Source organism: Solanum dulcamara, chromosome 6 (assembly GCF_947179165.1).
Source record: "Solanum dulcamara chromosome 6, daSolDulc1.2, whole genome shotgun sequence".
Taxonomy (NCBI): domain Eukaryota; kingdom Viridiplantae; phylum Streptophyta; class Magnoliopsida; order Solanales; family Solanaceae; genus Solanum; species Solanum dulcamara.
In genome coordinates, this window is record NC_077242.1 from 4,285,792 (window position 1) to 4,306,369 (window position 20,578).

Below are 20,578 nucleotides of genomic sequence, written 5' to 3' on the forward strand. Positions count from 1 at the left end.
GATCTTCCCGTGAAATTTTTTGACAAAAGGGGCTTGGATGATTTCCCTTGTGCCCCCTAGCTCTGCCCCTACTAGTATTACAAAGAAATAGATCTTGGGCCTAACTCAATACCAAAAACTAGTTTCTGAGGAGAGAATTATTCAAGACCATATAAGGAGACCACACATCTTATTAACCATCGGTGTGGGGGATTTTTCATTCTTCATCACTAGCTCCACATAAAGATTTAGCAAATAAAGAATTGTTGCCTGTGGTCCAAGACTTAATAATACATACAAGAGGAATGAAGCACGTAAGTAGGTCAAAATTGTCATGATGAGATACAGAAATTGATTGCTAAGTATATGATAATGGAGGGTCCATTAAAGAAAAAAGTTATTCAGCAATCACATTTGCAAAATCTACTGCATAAAGTTGCATGTCATGGTCCACCTGTCTTCTACTGTTCTTTTTTAAATTCTCACGCGATGTGTAATTGTCTTTTATCCACGAAAAAAGTGTCTACTAATTGCCTGATAAATAACATTACGTATAATTCTAATGCTATGCTGAATTAGCAAGTTCATTTACCGATGGTATGACTTTGGATAGGAGGTTATGGAGGCTATAAATTAGTGTAGATGGTTAGTTAGGTAGTTGAAAATAGTCTTGATTATTTTTCCATACTAGTAGTAGTCTTAATTTTACTCCAGGAATTTCTTGTTAGTCCATTTCTGTTGTTTCTTCCACTTCGATTATCGTATTATTTTGTTGCAGTGAGTGTTCCTTTATTAGTAAGTTTTGTCATGTATTTTTTAAAATATATTTTATCTTGGCTTCTTCACTCGTGTTATTTTCATTTTTCAAACTACTTTGTAATGCTTTTACTTGAGTCGATGATCTATCGAAAACAACCCCTCTACCTCCCAAGATAGGAATAAGGTTTGCATACACACTACCTTCTTCAGACCCTACTTGTACGTTTACACTAGCTATTCATGTTGTTGTATTTAGTTGTTTCAGAACAGAATAGATGTGATTTGTCAACTTAACATAAACTGTTAACTGTCTGATTGTTCAATGAGTTAAAATTCTGTTCATTTCTAAAAGCAACCACCCACAACATAGACAAGAAATATACTTATCAATACTAGTGACCATGCTCTTTCTCAGTAGTGGGTAAGTAAAGACTAAAATTATACATATATATTGTTAAATATACTTGATATTTTTTTGAAAAAATTTCTCCCACTCTGACTTTGTTGTTCTCTGTAATACCACATTCTCTCCATTAAAAAGAAAAAGCCTGTCATAAGGTCCCTACCAGATTGAAATCACAGCCTATTTCCCACTATAAAAATATGCACTACTATAGTCTATAAATATAGTAATCTGAACACCATATATGTCAAACATTGTTAATTTGTCTAAAGTTAGCATTTAACTTTGGCTTGTTTGCAGAATTGACGATGATTAAGGCTTCCTAAAAAGGGAATATTTGTTTTTCTACGACGTCTTTAGATAAAACATTGTTCAATTGGTTAATTGCAGTTGAAGAGAAGAAAGCAATGTACCTGCATAACTTAACAAGTTAAGTTCAAGAAGTTGCTGGTGCTGTCTCTCTTTTTTCAGCTCAGTGTCTTCAAATAGACAAAAGTTTTATAGCATTAGCAACATAGGAGTACTATAAAACAACATAGGAGTAGCAACATGGTAGGAATTACCATACAGAAGGTGATATTTCACGTGGTGATTTTCATTGTTGCTCTTCTGCCATTAGTCAGCGCAACTCAGAAGCACACGAAAAAGATTATACACGAATGTAACGACCACAAAATCCTTGAGGTTGTTCACATTTGCATATCCTACTCTGTTTCTAGCTACTGTTCTGTAATTTGAACACATATTTTTTTTTAAGGCAGCAACTGATTTTCTATCTCAAATTTCAGCTAAGTCCAAAGTTGTCATTTCAAATTATTCTACATGGAATTCTCCTTTGGGCTTCCATGGGGTTCTTGATGCCTATCGCTATTCTTGTAATAAGAATGTCAAATAAAGAGCAAAATGGAAGAAGGCTAAAGATCATTGTGTACACTCATGCTTCCTTACAGGTAAATAAAATCACGTTTCATTGTTTCACTGTTAATATGGGAAGGGAAAAGCTAACACGCACTCAATGTTTGCGCCAAACCATGGATATGAGTAATTATTTACTTGTGGAGAGGGTCATAAACTTTGTTTAGTCAATGAATGTTTTACTTCTTTTCATTGGCATGAAAATCAGTATCTCAACAGTTACAGAAACTTTTATTATTATAAATTTGAACCTTATGTTTATTGGATAGAAGTACCCCACCTTTCACCTCTAATGATATTGAAAGAGAGTAAGAGCTATGATTACACATTTGCTAATAATTAAACTAGCCCACAATTTATTATTAGGTAATTGTAAGTTTAAGTTCATTTATCCTCAAGTTGATAGCACTGATGAATGCTTAGTGATAAAGGAAAGGGAGGAATTGTAAAGTCTCTTATTTGAGTACTGCAACTAACTCTTATCTTTATTTAAAAATGAGCTCAATTAAAGTTAATTATGAAGTTAGGTATAACCGTTTAGTTTATCATGGCATACTTTTGATAGCTGACTTTGTTACTTTACAAAATCCAGGTACATTACATTTACATCATTATGTATTGTAAATGATTATGTACACTAAAAATTCACAAACACTACTGATACGACATGGCAGCAATACCATAATAGATATACTTACTGACAAGAGAGCGAGACTGAAAATTTATAGTATCAATATTTATTTATGTTTCGGTTATTTTGCAGATACTATCTGTTCTCCTTGTAGTAGTAGCAACAATCATGTCAGTAATAAACTTTGAGAACTTTTTCGATAATACGCACCAGAGACTTGGCTTAGCTCTATATGTTGCCATATGGCTGCCAATAATCGCTGGGATTTTTCGACCTGACAGGTAAAATATACAAAAATTTCACCATGGAAGAAGTTTTTGTACACTCAATTGAATAGAAGCTTTTGTTCTTCCTATATATACAGGGGAAGCAACAATAGGGGTGTATGGTATGCATTTCACTGGCTTATTGGAATCACAGTTACTTTACTGGGAATCGTCAACGTGTATATAGGTTTACAAGCCTATAACACCAAAACAATGAAAAGCACAAGTGTTTGGAACTGGCTTTTCAGTATTGAGGCTGCTGTTATCGCGTTCATCTATCTGTTCCAAGAAAAATGGCAGTATATAAAGCAATCAGGAGGTATTTTAGGCAATGAATCAGTACGACCAACAGATCAAGAAGCATCTCCAACTCAGAAAAAGGAACTGTCACCCATGGCATAATCAGAGCCATGTTAAGACTTCAGACAAACAAATAATTTTGCCTTTAACAAAGATAAATTTTCTTCTTTTTTAATACTAACATTAAATTCTTTCCAATTTTGTTACAATTTCTTTTCTTTTTTTACAAGGTTTACAATTTCACAAAATAGAAGTTTTTAGTACTATCAATGTAGAGCATCATACACAGTCTATAAATGAAAGATTTCCTTTACATTGCCAAAAGGATAACATCTCTGCATTAGTGATATATGTCGAAAGCTAACTGATACTTTTATCTGCACTGTATCTGAAGATATACGAAACATAACTGGCTACACAATCGCGACAGGTTCAATCAATGAATTAAGCATATCGAACACCATCGCGACATATGCAGCTTGTTCTAACTATCCCTAATTCTTTTTGGTGACACCTAGAATGGAAACGGACACTCGAGCAAGAGAAGTGACCCCAATGGATCACTTTTTCCTGAGTTACAAGGATTTTTTTAAACTTGTAAAGTTTCACTATATTAGTAACAGATACAGTGAATCTTTATACAAAATATTTATACAACTCATGGAAATAACTGCACATAACCTGTCGCTATTGCAATTCCTAAAATGACAAGGGGTGGAAGAATGACAAATGCTCCAATTGTAGCAAAGAAAGTTGAGTCATTCCTCTGAGATACTTCATTCAGGTAGGCTTGTCTTTTGATGTTTCTCTTCTGTGAAGTAGTTAAGAACTTGGCGCTAACCTTCTTCAGATTCTTACCCAAAGGAATGCTGAAGTCATCATCACGATCTCCAACCAACGTAGCAAGCTGATTACGAATTGTAGGTTTACCAGAGCTACTATCACTTTCATAACCTGGTCAATGATCAAGTGAATGACGGTCAGAAATAACTAAAGGATAGTTCAGCTTTCATTCACTAATGAAAGCCGAAAGAAGCAAAGATGGCAAGTTTACTTGAAAGCTTGTTGAAAATCTTTTTTGCAAAGTGGACAAGGGGGATAACAAATGGACATGGAAGATGATATAGAGATCTAAATCACACAAGATAACCTGCAGTAAAGACACTACAGATTGTGCCAGAGATGCTCTACGTATACGGAGGAACCAGAATCCCAAATCACTTGCTGCTGCATAGTAAGTAATTTTTGGGAATTGTACCCCAAAAAAGCAATTTTTGGGAAGTATAGAGCGTGTTTGTTAACACATTAGGAGTAGTGGAGTACAGTCGGTAATACCAAGGTCAGTGAAGGATGCATAACTAGTTGACAGCTGCAGAAAGCACAAAAGCACCTCTGTATGGCAACAACTACAACACAGCCAGTGTAATTCCACAAGTGGGATTTGGGGAGTATAAAGTGTATGCAGACCTTATCCATACATCATAAAGATAGAGAAGTTATTTCCGATAGACCCTCGGCTCAAGCATCTCAAAGCAGTTTGAAAAAGAAAACACAGAGATGAAAGCAGTAACAACAATGAAATATGGCTTGGAAGACAATTCCTGCTAATTTATGTTGGGAAGTTTGGAAGGAAAGGAACCCCAGAGATCATAGTCTAGATGTTTTTGCTCAAACACTAGATGTATACAAATGTTAAAATTTAGTCTATGTTGGCTTTCGTAGATGATGAAAACTCTTTTGTGGACTTCATAGATTCCCTATAATGCTAGGAGGGAACTCAAAGTCCTTGGATATTTATATACTACTTTTTTTAGAGCAGTTTAATGATATTCTCATATTACCTATCAGAAAAAAGAAAACAAAGAATCAAAAAGAGAGAACATATACCATCTACTGCTGAGCTGCTGGAAGTGAGCTGTTCCAAGAGATCTAGCTGTGTTCGAGCAGAAGATAATGAACCTAAATCAAAATGAAATCATCAACAAAACTTCAACAACCAAGCAAAACAATGTAGCCCATATCATCATACATCAAACGGGACTAAGATATGGACATCATTCGATCAGCTTATCAATTCATATAAATATCAGGCAGAGGCACAGTATTGATTGATTCCACTATTGTAACAATCAGCACTCAATCGAGAGGCTAGCTCATACATCCATCTTCAAGATATTGACAAAACTTAGTACCTTACAACGAGTGATTGACTAAATTTTACTCTCCCGTCCTAAAATAAGTATCGCTTTTACTTATTCCAGAGTCAATTCGACTAATTTTCAAAACTAAACTAGATTAGATCACCTCAATATTTTAAAATTAAAATTTTGATATTCAAAAACTATGAAAAGTACTATAAGTTGCAATACATTTTAAAATGTTGGTCAAAGTTTACATAGTTTGAATCTCGAGAAGCTTTACAAAAAGATAATTTGGAATAAAGGAGTATTATATAAGACAATCTCAAACTCTTCATCAGAACCTGCCCGAAAATCACACTGCATATATATAAGGTCAAAATATATTTTTTTACATGTATATAGTCATTTTTTTTTTACATGGAAGATCGTTTTTCCCCTAAATAACGAACACGATTTTTTTGCAGAAAGATCCACACTTATGTTAGACTGACATAATCATGTATCAGAACCTAACAAAACAAACCACGATAAATCACATAATAAAAGAGACATACCAAAAAAGACACAATAATTCAATTGATACAAAATATCGAGAAAATAACCTCACGTTCACACGTGTCAAGACTAACACTTGTCACTCATAAATTCTCCCCTAAAAGACTCTGAAAGCATGGCAAACACCCAACAATTATCACAATCAAAGATTATTTGCAGGGAAGATTAATACACTATAATCTCATAAAATCAAATAAAAAGATGATGAAAATAAGGATTAGTGAAACTTTAAACAGACCAGAATAAGTGGGAAGGTCTTCCTCCTTGGTGACTCTTCCATCCCCTTGTTCAGAAAGAGCAGCTCTTCTTAAGGAAGTATAATAAAGTTTGTGGTTAGGAGGAATGAGAAAGCAGACATGTTTTGGTTGCACAAAAACAGAGCTGAAATTCAAAGCCATGGTAATGTAAGGCCATGAGATATGTATATGACTTATGAGGCTACAAATTTTGCTTCTTAAAAATTCCTTTATTATTATTATTATTATGGACACCTCAATTTAAACAGGTGGCTGAAAATTCCTCCACCACAAAATTTAATTTCCCTCTATGTCCCTGTCTCACTAATCTAATTTTGAGATTTATTTCCTTTTAATAACTCCCATCATCCAACTAAAAAAAGAGATAGTATTACTCTGTTCGTTCTTATTTATATGTCATTATTTTAAACGAAAAGGACTAGGGGTGGTGCTGATTTGCAGCAAAAGAAGAAAATTTTTAAAAAGTATTTGGGGGGCGAGGCAGTGATGCAGGAGCGTTATGACATATAAATAGAAATGAAGGGAGTAATAATTATTGATAAATTATAGATGAATAAGGCTCGCTTTTGTGGTTGAGTGATAGATTAAGCATTTAAGTCACATTAAAATGCATGTGGGAACACTATTAATCCTCTAATAGAGGGGAAAAAAACCTTTCTTTGATGCCCTCCTTTCTTGCTCTCTAGATGCCCTCAATTACTTTCTTTTAAATTCTAAAGTATCTGTAAAAGAATAAAGCGTATTCGCTCTTTCTTGTTTTCCTAAGCTCTAGATATTTATTGGCGTAAGATTAAACTAATAAGTTCAGGTAAGAAGCATGTTAATTCACCATGCTTAATAAGTGATAAAATTAATGTAAAAGACACATAAAATATACAATAGATTTGGTGTACACACCAGTCAATTTGGGGCTAAGTAACATCAAGTTATTATAAAATGGGATGAGACATACTTAAATTACAAATATGAAATTTGTCTCTAAGTTATTGTTTTTCTATTATGTTTGATATTATGTTGCCCTTCGTAAATGTGTTTCTTAAGGCAGTACAATTTTTTAAGATTTCTTATGTTATTAGTTTTTCACGTACTTATAATGTATCTTTTTGTTTATGAAGAATATGAAAATTTCTCAGTCACTAGTTGGATTCAAAATCAATTATGATGATATATGTCTTATCGATAGTGCCACAACACACACTATTTTAAGAGATAAGAAATATTTCTCTTATTTGATTATGAAAGAGTTAATGTTAATACAATATCTGGTAGTACAAGATTAATTGAAAGATCCGAAAAAGCTAAAGTTGTACTTATTGAAGGTACAAATTTGACAATTAATGAAGCTTTATATTGTAGTAAGTGTCAAAGAAATTTATTAAGTTTCAAAGATATTCGTCAAAATGACTATCATATTGAGACTACAAATGATGAAAAGAATGAATATCTTTATATTACTACCATGATGTCGGGTAAAAAGTTTATACTTGAAAAATTACCCGCTCTTTCATACTTCACAAGTATTAGCATGGTTGAAACGCATGTCATAGTAAATCAAAGATTTACTAACTCAAATGATTTTATTATTTAGCATGATTGGTTGAGCCATCCCGATTCTAATATGATGCGCAAAATAATTGAGAGTTCACATGGACACTCTTTGAAGAACCAAAAATTCTCTTGTGTTGCATGTTCTCAAGGCAAATTGATTACTAGACCATCACTAATCAAAGTGAGAATTGAATGCCTAGCATTTCTAGAGCCTATACAAGGTGATATATGTGGGCTCATTTACCCATTATGTGGACCACTTAAATATTATATGGTTTTAATAGATGCATCTATAAAATGGTCACATGTGTACTTATTATCAACTCGTCATATGGCATTTGCGAGATTATTTTCTTAAGTAATTAAGTTAAGAGCACAATTTTTAAATTATGCAATAAATATAATTCGTCTTGATAATACTGGTGAGTTAGATTGGCTATGTTATATGGGGCGGAGTGTTAGCCAGTTAAGGTTTCTCACGTTCAAAAGATGAAAGTTGTTGAGATGAGAATGTTGAGATGGATGTGTAGGCATATCAGGAGAGACATGATTAGAAATGAGGTTATTCAGAACAAGGTAGGAGTGACCTCGGTGGAAGACAAGATGCGGGATATGCGACTGAGATGGTTTGGGCATGTGAAGAGGAGAGACACAGATGTCCCAGTGCGGAGGTGTAAGAGGTTGGCCATGGATGATTTCAAAAGAGGTAGGGGTAGGCCGAAAAAATATTGGGGAGAGGTGATTAGATAGGACATGACGTAGTTACAGCTTACCGAGGACATGACCTTAGATAGGAGCGTGTGAAGGAACCATATTAGGGTAGAAGGCTAGTACATAGTCTCGTTATTCTTCCGTATTAGTAGATGCATTGGCGCACTATAATTTCGTATGCTTGACTTTTGTTATTATCTATTACTTTCTGTACTTTGATTACTCAATTTTATCTATGTCGCTCTCGTTAGTTGCTTTGAACTTCTTAGCCTTATCTGACCTCTTTCTATGCTTCTATTGAGGCAAGGGTCTCTCGGAAACAGCCGTCCTACCTTGGTAGGAGTTTGCATATACTTTACCTTCCCCAGATCCCACGTTGTGGGATTTTACTGAGTTGTTGTTGTAATGCTGGTGAGTTCACATCTCAGGCATTTAATGATTATTGTTTGTCCACTAGATAACAATTGAGCATCCAGTACTCATATTCATACTCAAAATGGTCTAGCGGAATCATTGATTAAACGTCTCCAATTAATTGCTAGACCAATGCTTATGAGAATAAAAATTCCCATTTCATTATGTGGTCATGCTATTTTGCATGCAGCAAGTCTTGTGCTGATCAGACCCACAAGTTATCATAAAGTCTTCCCATTACAATTGACTTTTGGTCGGGAGCAGAATATTTTCCATCTTAGAATATTTGGATGTGCAGTATATGTTTCAATTGCTCCACCACAACACACAAAGATGGAACCCTAAAGAAGATTGAGAATATATGTTGGGTATGAATCTCCTTCTATCATAAAATATTTGAAACCTATGACCGGAGATTTATTTACTACAAGATTTGTTGATTGTCATTTTGATGAATCAGTATACCCCGCATTAGGGGGAGAAAATAAGCAACTGTAAAAGAAAATAGATTGAAATGCATTACCATTGTCTCATTTAGATCCTCATACAAATAAATGTGAACTGAAAGTTCAAAAGATAATCTATTTACAAAATATTGCAAATCAACTTACAGATGCATTTACTAACCTATCAAGAGTTACTAAATCTCATATTCCACCTGCTAATGCTCCAATTCGAGTTGATGTCCTAGGATGATAATTAATTATTGCTAATGATTCTAAACCACACTTAAAACGTGGTAGACCAATCGATTCCAAATATAAAAATCTTTCGGAAAAAAAAGAAGCGAACAATAAAGATGATCATAATATGATAGAACCTGCTTAAGAAGAGCGATGAGACATAACAATTGATAAAACTCTGGAAGAGATTGAGGCGCCTGAAAATAATCAAGAAATTTCAATAAATTATGTCTCATCAGAAAAAATATGAAATCGAAATAATGTAATTTTCGACAATAGTTTTGCTTATAATGTTGCTATTAAAATAATGCAACAAAAACGAGGATCTTGAACCAAAATCTGTCAAGGAATGTAGACAGAGGAATGATTGGCCAAAATGGAAAGATGCAATTCAAGTTGAATTAGCTTCGCTTGAAAAATGCAAAGTTTTTGGATCGATAGTCGGAACACCTGAATGTATAAATCCAGTGGGGTGCAGATGGGTCTTTGTGCGAAAACGAAATAAGAAAAATGAAGTCGTAAGATATAAAACATGACTTGTGGCATAAGAATTATCGCAAAGACTTGATATTGATTATATGAAAATATATTTTCATATGGTGGATGCAATCACTTTCAGGCATCTTATAAATCTGGTAGTTCATGAAAAACTTGGCATGCATCTAATGGATGTTGTTACAACCTATTTATATGGCTCTCTAGAAAACAATATTTTTATGAAAATTCCTAAACAATTTAAAATGCCCGAAATATATAAAGATTTCTGAGAAACTTGTTCAATAAAACTTCAAAAATCTTTATATGAACTAAAACAATCAGGGCTAATGTGGTACAATCGTCTTAGCGAATATTTGCTAAAAGAAGGATATAAAAATTATCCAATTTGCTCTTGTGTGCTTATGTAAAGGTCTGAATTTGAATATGTCATAATAATTGTATATGTTGATGATTTGAATATTATCGGAACTCCTGAAGAACTTTCAAAGGCAGTAAAAAGTCTGAAAAGAGAATTTGAAATGAAAGACATCGGAAAGACAAAATTTTGTCTTGGTCTACAAATTGAACATTTTGCAAATAGGATATTTGTCCATCAACGTACACTGAAAATATTTTAAAGAGATTTTACATGAATAAAGCACATCCACTGAGTACCCCAATGGTTGTGAAATCTCTTGATATTAATAAAGATCCATTTCAACCTTATGAAAATGATAACGAACTTGTTTGTGCTGAAATACCACATCTTAGTGTAATTAGTGCATTAATGTATCTTGCCAATAATTCTAGACTAGATATAACTTTCTCTGTAAACTTGTTATCAAGATTTATTTCTTCTCCAACACGAAGAAATTAGAATGGAATTAAGTATATATTCAAATACCTCCAAAGGACCACCTATATGAGATTATTCTACTCAAATGAATCCACATCAGAATTGATTGGTTATGCAGATGCAGGATATTTATCTGATCCCTATAAAGGTCGATCGCAAACAGGCTACTTATTTACATGTGGTGTTACAGCTATATCATAGCATTCAACAAAGCAAACTATGATTGCCACTTCTTCAAATCATGCAAAGATAATAGCAATTCATGAAGCAAGTAGAGAATGTGTGTGGTTGAGATCAATGATAAAGTTCATCTAAAAAAGATGCGGCCTGAAAAATAATATTAAAGTACCCACAGTTATATTCGAAGACAATGCTGCGCGCATAGCTCAATTGAAATGTGGCTTCATAAAATGAGACAGAGCGAAACATATTTCATCAAAATTATTCTTCACATATGATCTCCAGAAGAATGGTGATATTGATGTACAATAAGTTCGTTCGAGTGATAATCTTACAGATTTATTCACAAAGACATTACCAACATCAATTTTTGAGAAGCTAAAATATAAGATTAGAATGTGTCGTCTCCAAAATATCAAATGAAGTTTTCATCAGGGGGAGTAAAATACGCGTTGTACTCTTTTTTTCCTTAACCAAGGTTTTGTCCCACTGAGATTTTCTAGTAAAGTTTTTAATAAGGAAGCAACCAGATATGTGTATTTATTTTTCTTCACTAGGTTTTTTTCTATTGAATTTTTCCTAGCAAGGTTTTAACGAAGCACAACATCTATGGGTATTCAGGATAACTATGTATATTATTTCTTGTAAAAATTTTAATGAGGCACATTACACGTGGACATCCAAAGGGAAGTGTTGTACAAAAATTGATGGTTGTCCATGTCCACTTTATTTTCCTCCACCTATCCCAACTTTTCCATTTTTTTCCTTTGTGGTGGCTATAAATAGCCATTGTTGTTATGCAATTTAAGACACATAGATACAACAACTCTCTTAACTCTCTCTTTCCATCTTCCTTCATTCTTGTTTTGCTAAGTTAATTTATTTCATAATAGAATTAAGATTTTGTTGTTGACATTAATTTAGGTAATGTTTTAGTGTTCGACCATGAGATTTTCATATTAGAAACTTGTGTTAGTCTAGGACATATTTTACGATATCCCACTAGTCGAGAATGAATAATTGTATGCATAAAGCCAAAGCATGATGAGTATTCATACGAATTCAAAATTCACTATTTTCAAACGTGAAATATTGATTTCCGTATAAGTAACTCGCACTTCAAAAGTTAGCTAAAAGAATTACTCAAGCTTTATAAGATCATCCATCTCATTAACCACATTGATTGCAATATAGATTTATGTATAGTATGACCAACTCACACTCCAAAAGCTAACTCGAAGAATTACCCAAGTCTTGTAAGAAAATCAAATATCTCATTAACCACATCGATTGTTCAAGTCTCATAAGGAAACTACTCATTTCATTAACCATCAATATGAGACTTTTTCATTCTTCAACACCCAACCCCATGCCACATCTAGTGCATGAGAAAATTTAATTTAGGGACCCAACATTAGGTGAGATGAATCCTGCTCTGATACCATATAAATTAAGTTTTGGGTCTAACTTACACTCCAAAAGTTATGTCAAAGGAAGGAGGATTGTCCAAACCATATAAGAAAATCACTCATAATCTCATTAAGTGATTAACCACCAACATGAGACTTTTTCATTCTTCAACAAATTAAATAATACTCACAACTTATAGTTCATTGTTACGAGTTCCAATCTCATTAGTATTATCACTAGCTGTCCGGCTTGTTTCTCCTTCGCTTGCCGAATTCCTATGTGAAAAAATGAAAATAACTTTAAAAGTCAAAAATAACCTCCATACCATAATAAGGAATTATTTTGTTGTGTGTATCTGGCTAAAGTTAAAGGACTTTAATTAGCCTGTTTGGATTGACTTATTTTTAAGTAGCTTATAAGTTGAAAACTCCTTATAAGTTAAAAAAAAAGTAGGTGCAGACCAACTTTTTTTTTGACTTATAAGTTATTTTCAACTTATAAGCTATTTAAAATAAGTTCATCTAAATAAACTCAACTATTTATTAGGGCTTATTTTAAGCACAAAATGACTTTAAGTTGACCAGTCAAACACTCAAAAAAAGCTGAAAACAGCTTATAAGTCAATCCAAACGGCCTCAATGTCTATTTACTCTATTAGGAGCCCGTTTGGATGGGCTTTAAGTTGGTCAAACCAACTTATAAGCCCCTTTTTAGCTTTTGGACGTGTTTGCCTAATGCTAACTTTAAGCCGTAAAGTTCTTAAAGTCAGTCAAAAATGAAAAGTTAGGATTTCTAACTTTTTTTTCTAAGTGCTTAAAATCATTTTGTTTGACCATGGAAATTATTTTTATATCCCTTATATTTTAACTAAATTTCCAAACTATTTTTATTCTTTTAATCCTAAAATTCAAACACTTATTTTCAACATAAACACTTTTATCAAAACACTCAACTGATTATTTATAAAAATAACTTTCAGCACTTCAAAGTTCTAAAAACATTTCATACTTACTTTTTTTAAATCCATCCAAACCGGCTCCAGAATGACGCGTTGTTGAGAAAAGCAGAAAATCCAGTGAGGGAAAAAAAATATGACCGTTACAGACAGCATTTTCAAAAATGTTTATTCCTACATTATTATAAATCCAACAACTTGTAATCTTCATTAATTTTTTCGAATCCGATACCCCCAAAAAAGGCAAAAGCACACACCACCCCATATAGAGATGTTCAGGTTATAATTTTTCAAGAATAAGAAGGCATAGCGAGGTGGATTAAGTTTTTCATCGATGGACAAAATTAGTGCAGAGGAGATGAGAAATGAAGGAGAAACTACAGTGAAGGAAAGTGGCATTGAGTCTCATCCCTATGCCTTTCATGTTTCTGGACCTCGAAATGTTTCTTCCCCAAATTGGAAAGATCTTATTAATTCCAGTTGGTTAGTATCATCTACTCATAATCTTAACTCAACTTTGTAGGATCTCATTGAATATGTTTGTTGTTGTTGGTGTGGTCATATTTACTGTTTGAGGAATTTTGTTTTGAAGTAAAAATAATAGTGCGACCAGGGGTGGAGCTAGAGTTCTTAGTTAGGGGTTTTGCGGAACTCAATAGCTTTGGCCAAGACTAAGTATTTTGTGTTAAGAAAATTCATTTAATATGTATAAGTAAATTATCCAGGACTAGTTAAGTTGCCGATTCTAGAATCCGGAACACATAAACTCAAAATTTTGGATCCGCCTCGGATTAGTATGTGTGGGTGTAGTGGTACTTGCATCCACGGCTTAAAGTTATCCTGATCTGCCACTGGATATTGCTAAACAGGACTCCCAGAGTGTGTTTGATTCTGTGATTTATAAATTCGAATTCTAGAAAGCTTTGATTGATTTGGTTCATTGAGTGGCTTATATACAAAGCTGATTGTTAATTCGACGAGATTGTCTGTTGACTTATGGTCCTTTTGCTTTTTCCGTTGTTTTTTTTTATGTTGGATATGTGAGGGCTGATTATCTGATTGGAAATATTATGCTGGTGATGTCTTTATGAGTTGATCTTGGTGTTTGTATAAATCAATTTTAATGGAGGATATGAAGTGAAGTTATCACGATAAATCCGTTAGTGTAGTGTGTGTACTAGCGCTAACATACTTGTGCTCACTCTTGTAAAACTGAATCCTACAATGTGAATAACAAGTCCCCTTGCTAGTAAGATTCTTATAGTTTTGGGGATAACACAAATTTAGTTCAATTCTGGGGAAAGCAAACAGAAAATGCTTGACAATTCTTGGAAATCTATCTTCGTTCATGCAAGTTTCTGAAATTAATGTTCGTGATCTTTGTTACTATTGTTTACTTACTGGTACAATGCGATCTTTACTTTTAAGTCTTTTCCTCTCAATTATTTAACTTCTATATTGATACCAATGATAATCCCTGGATGTGAACTAATTTTCATGTGTAATTAGATTTTCTAATCGTTCTCTTCTTACATAATATTCAATATTTAGCTAGATCCCTTTTCTATGGAAATACAAGACGATTACTCAATATAAAGCTAGATCCTTAATTATGGAATAATATTAGATGATTTGCCACTGACACCAATCAGTAATTCACTTGGACAGGAGGAAGGATGCTAACTATAAAAGAACAGTAATGGCCTGCTTTATCCAAGCAGTTTACCTTCTTGAGCTTGACAGACAAGAAAATAGGACAGAACAAAATGCACTTGCTCCGAAATGGTGGATACCCTTCAAGTACAAGTTGGTTGAGACTCTAAAAGATGAACGAGATGGATCCATATTTGGTGCAATATTGGAGTGGGATCGATCTGCTGCTTTGACTGATTTTGTACTGATCAGACCGAGTGGTGCACCTAGAGCTGTTTTGGCTTTAAGGGGAACAATTCTGAAAAGCCAAACAATGAGAAGGGATATTGAGGACGATCTCCGCTTCCTAGCCTGGGAAAGTTTGAAAGGATCTGTGAGATTTAGTGGAGTCCTAAAGGCACTAAAAGCAATTGCCGACAAGTATGGAAGCAATAATGTTTGTATTGCTGGCCATTCCCTTGGAGCTGGCTTTGCTCTTCAAGTGGGGAAAGCGTTAGCCAAAGAAGGAATATACGTAGAGGCACATTTGTTCAATCCACCCTCAGTTTCACTTGCTATGAGCTTCAGAAACATAGGAGAAAAAGCTGGCTTTGCCTGGAAAAGAATCAAAGCAATGCTTCCTTCAAAGTCAGATTCTCAAATCAGCTGTGAGGAAGGCAGTGCAACATCTTTTCAAGTAGGCCTAAAGCAATGGGTGCCTCACTTGTATATAAACAACAGTGATTACATATGCTGCTCTTACACTGATGCAGACGGAGCACAAAACGACCAAGCTGCCAACAAGGAGAATGCAAAACCAACAAACAGCTGCCAAGCTGCAGCAAAACTTTTCTTGTCCTCAAAAGGCAAGCAGAAGTTTCTTGAGGCGCATGGATTGGAACAATGGTGGTCCGATAACTTGGAACTACAAATGGCTATTAGTAACAGCAAGCTCATTAGCCAACAGTTGAAATCCTTGTACACTCTGCCAGCTGCTCAACTAACGCCAGTCAAGCGATAACAGATAAAAAAGTGGCTTTCGCGGTCCCTTTGCCAAATAACTCATTTTCAATGCAAATAGTTGTTCCTATGTCACTATGTTGGTGTGCATTATAGTTGTTCTTACAATTTTCTTTCCCCTATTGTATTGAACAATTTAGCCATGAGGATGCTCTCAAGGTGGAGCAAATAATCTCAAATGTCGAACCCATATTTTCTCTATTTGTATATTTGTACTGATGAATTGCCAAACATAACAATAGTGATCTTGACGAAGTTACTAGGAAGAAAGAAGGGTAAATATTGCGGGAAAAAGTGGTACCATACTACCCTTATCTTTTATGTGATATTATTGAAATGGAGAAGTGCTATAGGGGTGTTGTGTGATAAATGCATATTAGAGAAACAATAAGTTCTACAAAACAGTTATACAACATGTAATGTTATATGACAATGAATGACAGGCTGTTAAAGTTCAACAATTCCACAAGATGAGTGTTTACAGGGATGAGGATGCTAAGATGGATGAGCAGTCAGTCATACAAAACCGAGAGAAGGTGGCTTTTAAGATGATTTTGTCATGTCGTGCATAGGCCTAGAGATGCACCAATCTATATGTGCAAGAGTGAATATGTTTAAGTAGAACAAGGTGACCTAAAATTACATGGAAAGAAGTTGTCTCGAAGGAGTTACAATTTCTTAAAATCAATACTTTAACTAAGGATAGAACAAAATGGAAGGAAAAAAACCATATAGATTTATATGCCTTTGGAGAACTTTTATTATCGTAAATTGGTGAAAAAGAAAACAGGTATATTAGCGACTCTGCTGGGGATCAAACCCAGAATCTCTGATGTCGTAGACCAGCACCTTATCCATTGGGCCACAAAGTCTTTGATGTCAATCAACTGCGTCAAATTAACTTATTCAAGAATCGATGAACTTACTAATACATCGAGGGCATTGTTGGATAGAAAGAACAATATATTGCTCATGTATATAGGAAAATTTAATTTATCACTGGTGTTTAACAGTAAGAATTATCAGATATACAAAATATAAAGTGTATATAGCATGAATGTATAGAAGATCATTTTGCCCAACAATTCCCTCGATGCACCAGTAAGTTCATTAATTAATTAGATTTAATGCATTTTCTAGATATCAAAGACTCTGTGGCCCAATGGATAAGGCGCTGGTCTACGAAACCAGAGATTCTGGGTTCGATCCCCAGCAGAGTCGGTCATAATATGAACCTTTTGGACATCAGACATAATAATATTATGCAATATTATTTTACTCTATTAGTTACCCATGAACACTAGAAGAAATATAATTTTAGAGTTTTTCTTAATCAATAAGAACGCCATATTATATATATAAAAAAAACACTACCATACAAAGTTTGGAATGTATATAATTTTTTTTGGCGAAATTTCTAAGAACTTGCTATGGAAACTATACAGATATTCATATATATGAACAAAATGATTAATTGCCTCTTCAACCTATATATACAAAAATGTTATTTAACAATCTATATAGTATATAGTCTCTACATCGAGATCTATTAATATTAATTATACACAAACCATTTACAATACTTTCCATATATAGCTAGATATGAACAATAATCCAGATCAGTGGCGGAGCTAGAGCTTCAAAATATTAAGAGAGGTACACGCACAAAAAGAAAAAGAAAAATCAAAGGATTCAACATTTACTATATATATACATCAAAGAAATTATTAAAATTAACGTTGGATATACCATACCCTTAGCTCCGCCGATGTTCTAGATGATCATGCACACGGGTGACGAGACTTATTAGCTAAGTCTCAGAAAAGAGTTGATAAATCATAACCATAATCATCAATAGAAACTTGTTCATAGTTAGTAGTATATGAATCCATCTCCAATAGCCATGACTCAATATTCCTATAGTAATATTCTTCACAAATATTATTATTATCTATTATTTCTTCGCTTCCCATCGAATTATTATCCAACAAACTGAAACACGGTTCGTGTAGCGTATTATTAATATTAATGGACGATGGTATACTTCCTTCTGATGAATCTACAGATAATTCTTGGCTATATTCTTGAACAAATTGCAACCGTTGATCATCATCAGGAAGTGGTGGTTGTGGTGGCGGCGATGATGATGGAATATCATTTCCAGTGAGTTGTTGGACAAGATTCTTGAAATTTGAAGAGGGTGTAATATAAACTTTGGGCTTCAACAATTTTATCAACTTGTTGAATTGTTTCTTCTGTGATTTTGAGGCTTTCTTTCCCATACTTTTTTTTTTCTTGCTTAGAACTACAAGAAAGTCTTTAGGATTCAACGTAAGTTTTTTTCTTAGCTCCTATCGATGGGATATCCTAAGAGCTAGCTTGAGGTATTAATATATGTGAAAGTCTAGAGACTTGGGAGAAGGAAAAATATATTTGTTATTTACACATGCACAATATACTTGGAAGAAATTACAAAGATGTTGTGAATGATTATTTTTTTTTTTAGGCACTAAGGTGTGAAAATTGTAGTCCAATACTCTATCCTTTTTTTATTTTTTATTTTAATTACTGTCCAAGCACCTCCATCATCGAGCGATAATATTTTTATTACTGTCCAAGCACCTACATCATCAAGCGGTAGGTTGAGGATTCAAGTCGTACTGGAGAGTAAGTGAAAAACTACTAAAAAATCATGCATATCACGGCTATTTTACCAGGTATTTGCATTTTCCTCCGACATAAATATCAATCAGAACTAAATTAAATAGATGAAAAAAAATTATCAATATCATTTTTTCTTCTCAATATTGGATTATATATCTGTAATTGAGCTTAAATAGATAAATTAAATATATACAATTGGTTTCAATTTGTTTGGGATTAAAACATTATTATCATAGTTTATTATAATATGTATTCTAATTCTGATGATTTTCACTACTTCATTAATTCCTATTTCACTCCCTTGGTGCTATCTCTCATAATAATATACTCAAAGGTGAAACTATAACCAATAAAGAGTAATTAGTAAAACACCACTCAATCAAAAATTATATTTTTTTTGTTATAATGTATGTGATGTATTTTTCTTGTTAATATGTTAATTTGAAATTATCCATCTTTATTTTTCTCATTTTATTCCTTATATAAGATGTATAACTTATTTTAAATCACGAAATGAAAAATGTCCTCTTCTTTCATAAACTCCCTACCTTAAATTACATATCAAAGTACATCATACATACAAATTTCTGATCTCTATCCATGTGTCATGAGGCTATAGACTCATATTATTTATTATAGACAATATGCCAAGAATTGTAATTACATGGATTGGTATTTTTGTGTATTATTAGGCACTAATTAATTAAATGTAAACGTTAGTCAATTTCCATAGGATTGATACAGGAAATAGCATTGGCAAAATAGATGAATACAATAAAATAAAATGTATGTGTCACGCAGAAGAACAGTAAAGGCACGCAACAAACTACTATTCAGCTACTTTGTCTTATTATTATGCTTCTATTTTTAAATTTTTAGTGGGTGTTTGATATCAACAGTATATTAGAGTTCAATTAAATTTAAATTTGTATTAGAAAATCTCACAAAATTGAGGTAAAATGATTTCTAACAAAGACGATTTTTGTATCGAGTAGAGTCTGAATTAATGATGGAGTTGATAAAGGGGCAGCCCGGTGCACTAAAGCTCCCGCTATGCGCGGGGTCCGAGGAAGGGCCTGAAGAGTTGATATTTTCACTAAATTCAAGTTTCAAAATATAAAAACTATATATATATTCAATCATGTATAAATAGTATATTTTTCCGCCGATTCAGACCCTCTTGGCTTTACTTGGCTCCACCTCTAATCCAAACCTTTGATTTAAAATTAAGGAGTACTAATTGCATCCAAAGTTAGACAATAAAATTAAAAGTTATAAATGATCACATCAAACATAAGATAAACAAAGTCGATCTTGTTTCTGATATATGAAATACTACATTTTTTCACCTACAAAGCTCAAACTTCTATCTTTTTATTAATGTAGTAAATTTTAACTGTATTTCTTTCCTCTCTTTTTTTTCACTCAAGCTATTATTTTATTATTAGAGAAACTCCTTAAAAATTATGTATTGTAAAATTACCTGTACAGTAATTAGAGGCTTCATATAATTATGATGCTCCTTGAGTAATATCAATCAGATATGTACTACCGAAAAAAAATATTAGATATGTACAAGTTAGATAAAGAAAACTAATTAATGCAATTATGTCAACAGATGGAGTAATTATTTGCAAGTTTTTCTCCTCTAATTGGGACATATATGTATATAATAATTTAGGATGAAAATGGACATTAGCATGAAATTATTAAATTTCAAATCAGAATCTTCAATTTTGGCTGGTGGCTGTCTCTCATACATGATTGTGATGCCAGAAACAGAAAGTATACATACAAAGGAAAAATTAAGAAGGATATTTTT

The 20,578-nt window shown here is 33.3% G+C and overlaps 3 protein-coding genes and 1 non-coding gene across 4 annotated transcripts; 3 read left to right on the forward strand and 1 right to left on the reverse strand.

The window, feature by feature from the left end:
* The first annotated feature begins 1,387 nt into the window (after positions 1 to 1,387).
* On the forward strand, positions 1,388 to 3,426 carry LOC129892608 (cytochrome b561 domain-containing protein At4g18260-like). Its single transcript, XM_055968191.1, has 4 exons — positions 1,388 to 1,825; positions 1,930 to 2,091; positions 2,820 to 2,968; positions 3,052 to 3,426. Exons 1-4 carry the CDS (start codon positions 1,691 to 1,693, stop codon positions 3,353 to 3,355), a joined length of 750 nt encoding a protein of 249 aa, XP_055824166.1. The 5' UTR covers positions 1,388 to 1,690; the 3' UTR covers positions 3,356 to 3,426.
* Positions 3,427 to 3,605: 179 nt separating this feature from the next.
* Positions 3,606 to 6,408, reverse strand: LOC129892609 (uncharacterized). Its single transcript, XM_055968192.1, has 3 exons — positions 6,188 to 6,408; positions 5,141 to 5,212; positions 3,606 to 4,207 (listed from the first exon to the last, which is right to left on the reverse strand). The coding sequence occupies exons 1-3, from the start codon at positions 6,345 to 6,347 to the stop codon at positions 3,912 to 3,914; spliced, it is 528 nt and encodes a 175-aa protein (XP_055824167.1). The 5' UTR covers positions 6,348 to 6,408; the 3' UTR covers positions 3,606 to 3,911.
* A 7,236-nt stretch (positions 6,409 to 13,644) lies between these two features.
* On the forward strand, positions 13,645 to 16,315 carry LOC129893402 (GDSL esterase/lipase At4g10955-like). The gene is made up of 2 exons (XM_055968921.1): positions 13,645 to 13,923; positions 15,109 to 16,315. The coding sequence occupies exons 1-2, from the start codon at positions 13,775 to 13,777 to the stop codon at positions 16,091 to 16,093; spliced, it is 1,134 nt and encodes a 377-aa protein (XP_055824896.1). The 5' UTR covers positions 13,645 to 13,774; the 3' UTR covers positions 16,094 to 16,315.
* A 925-nt stretch (positions 16,316 to 17,240) lies between these two features.
* Positions 17,241 to 17,313, forward strand: TRNAR-ACG (transfer RNA arginine (anticodon ACG)). The gene has a single exon. It is a non-coding gene; the product is annotated as a tRNA-Arg (tRNA).
* The last annotated feature ends 3,265 nt before the right edge of the window (positions 17,314 to 20,578 follow it).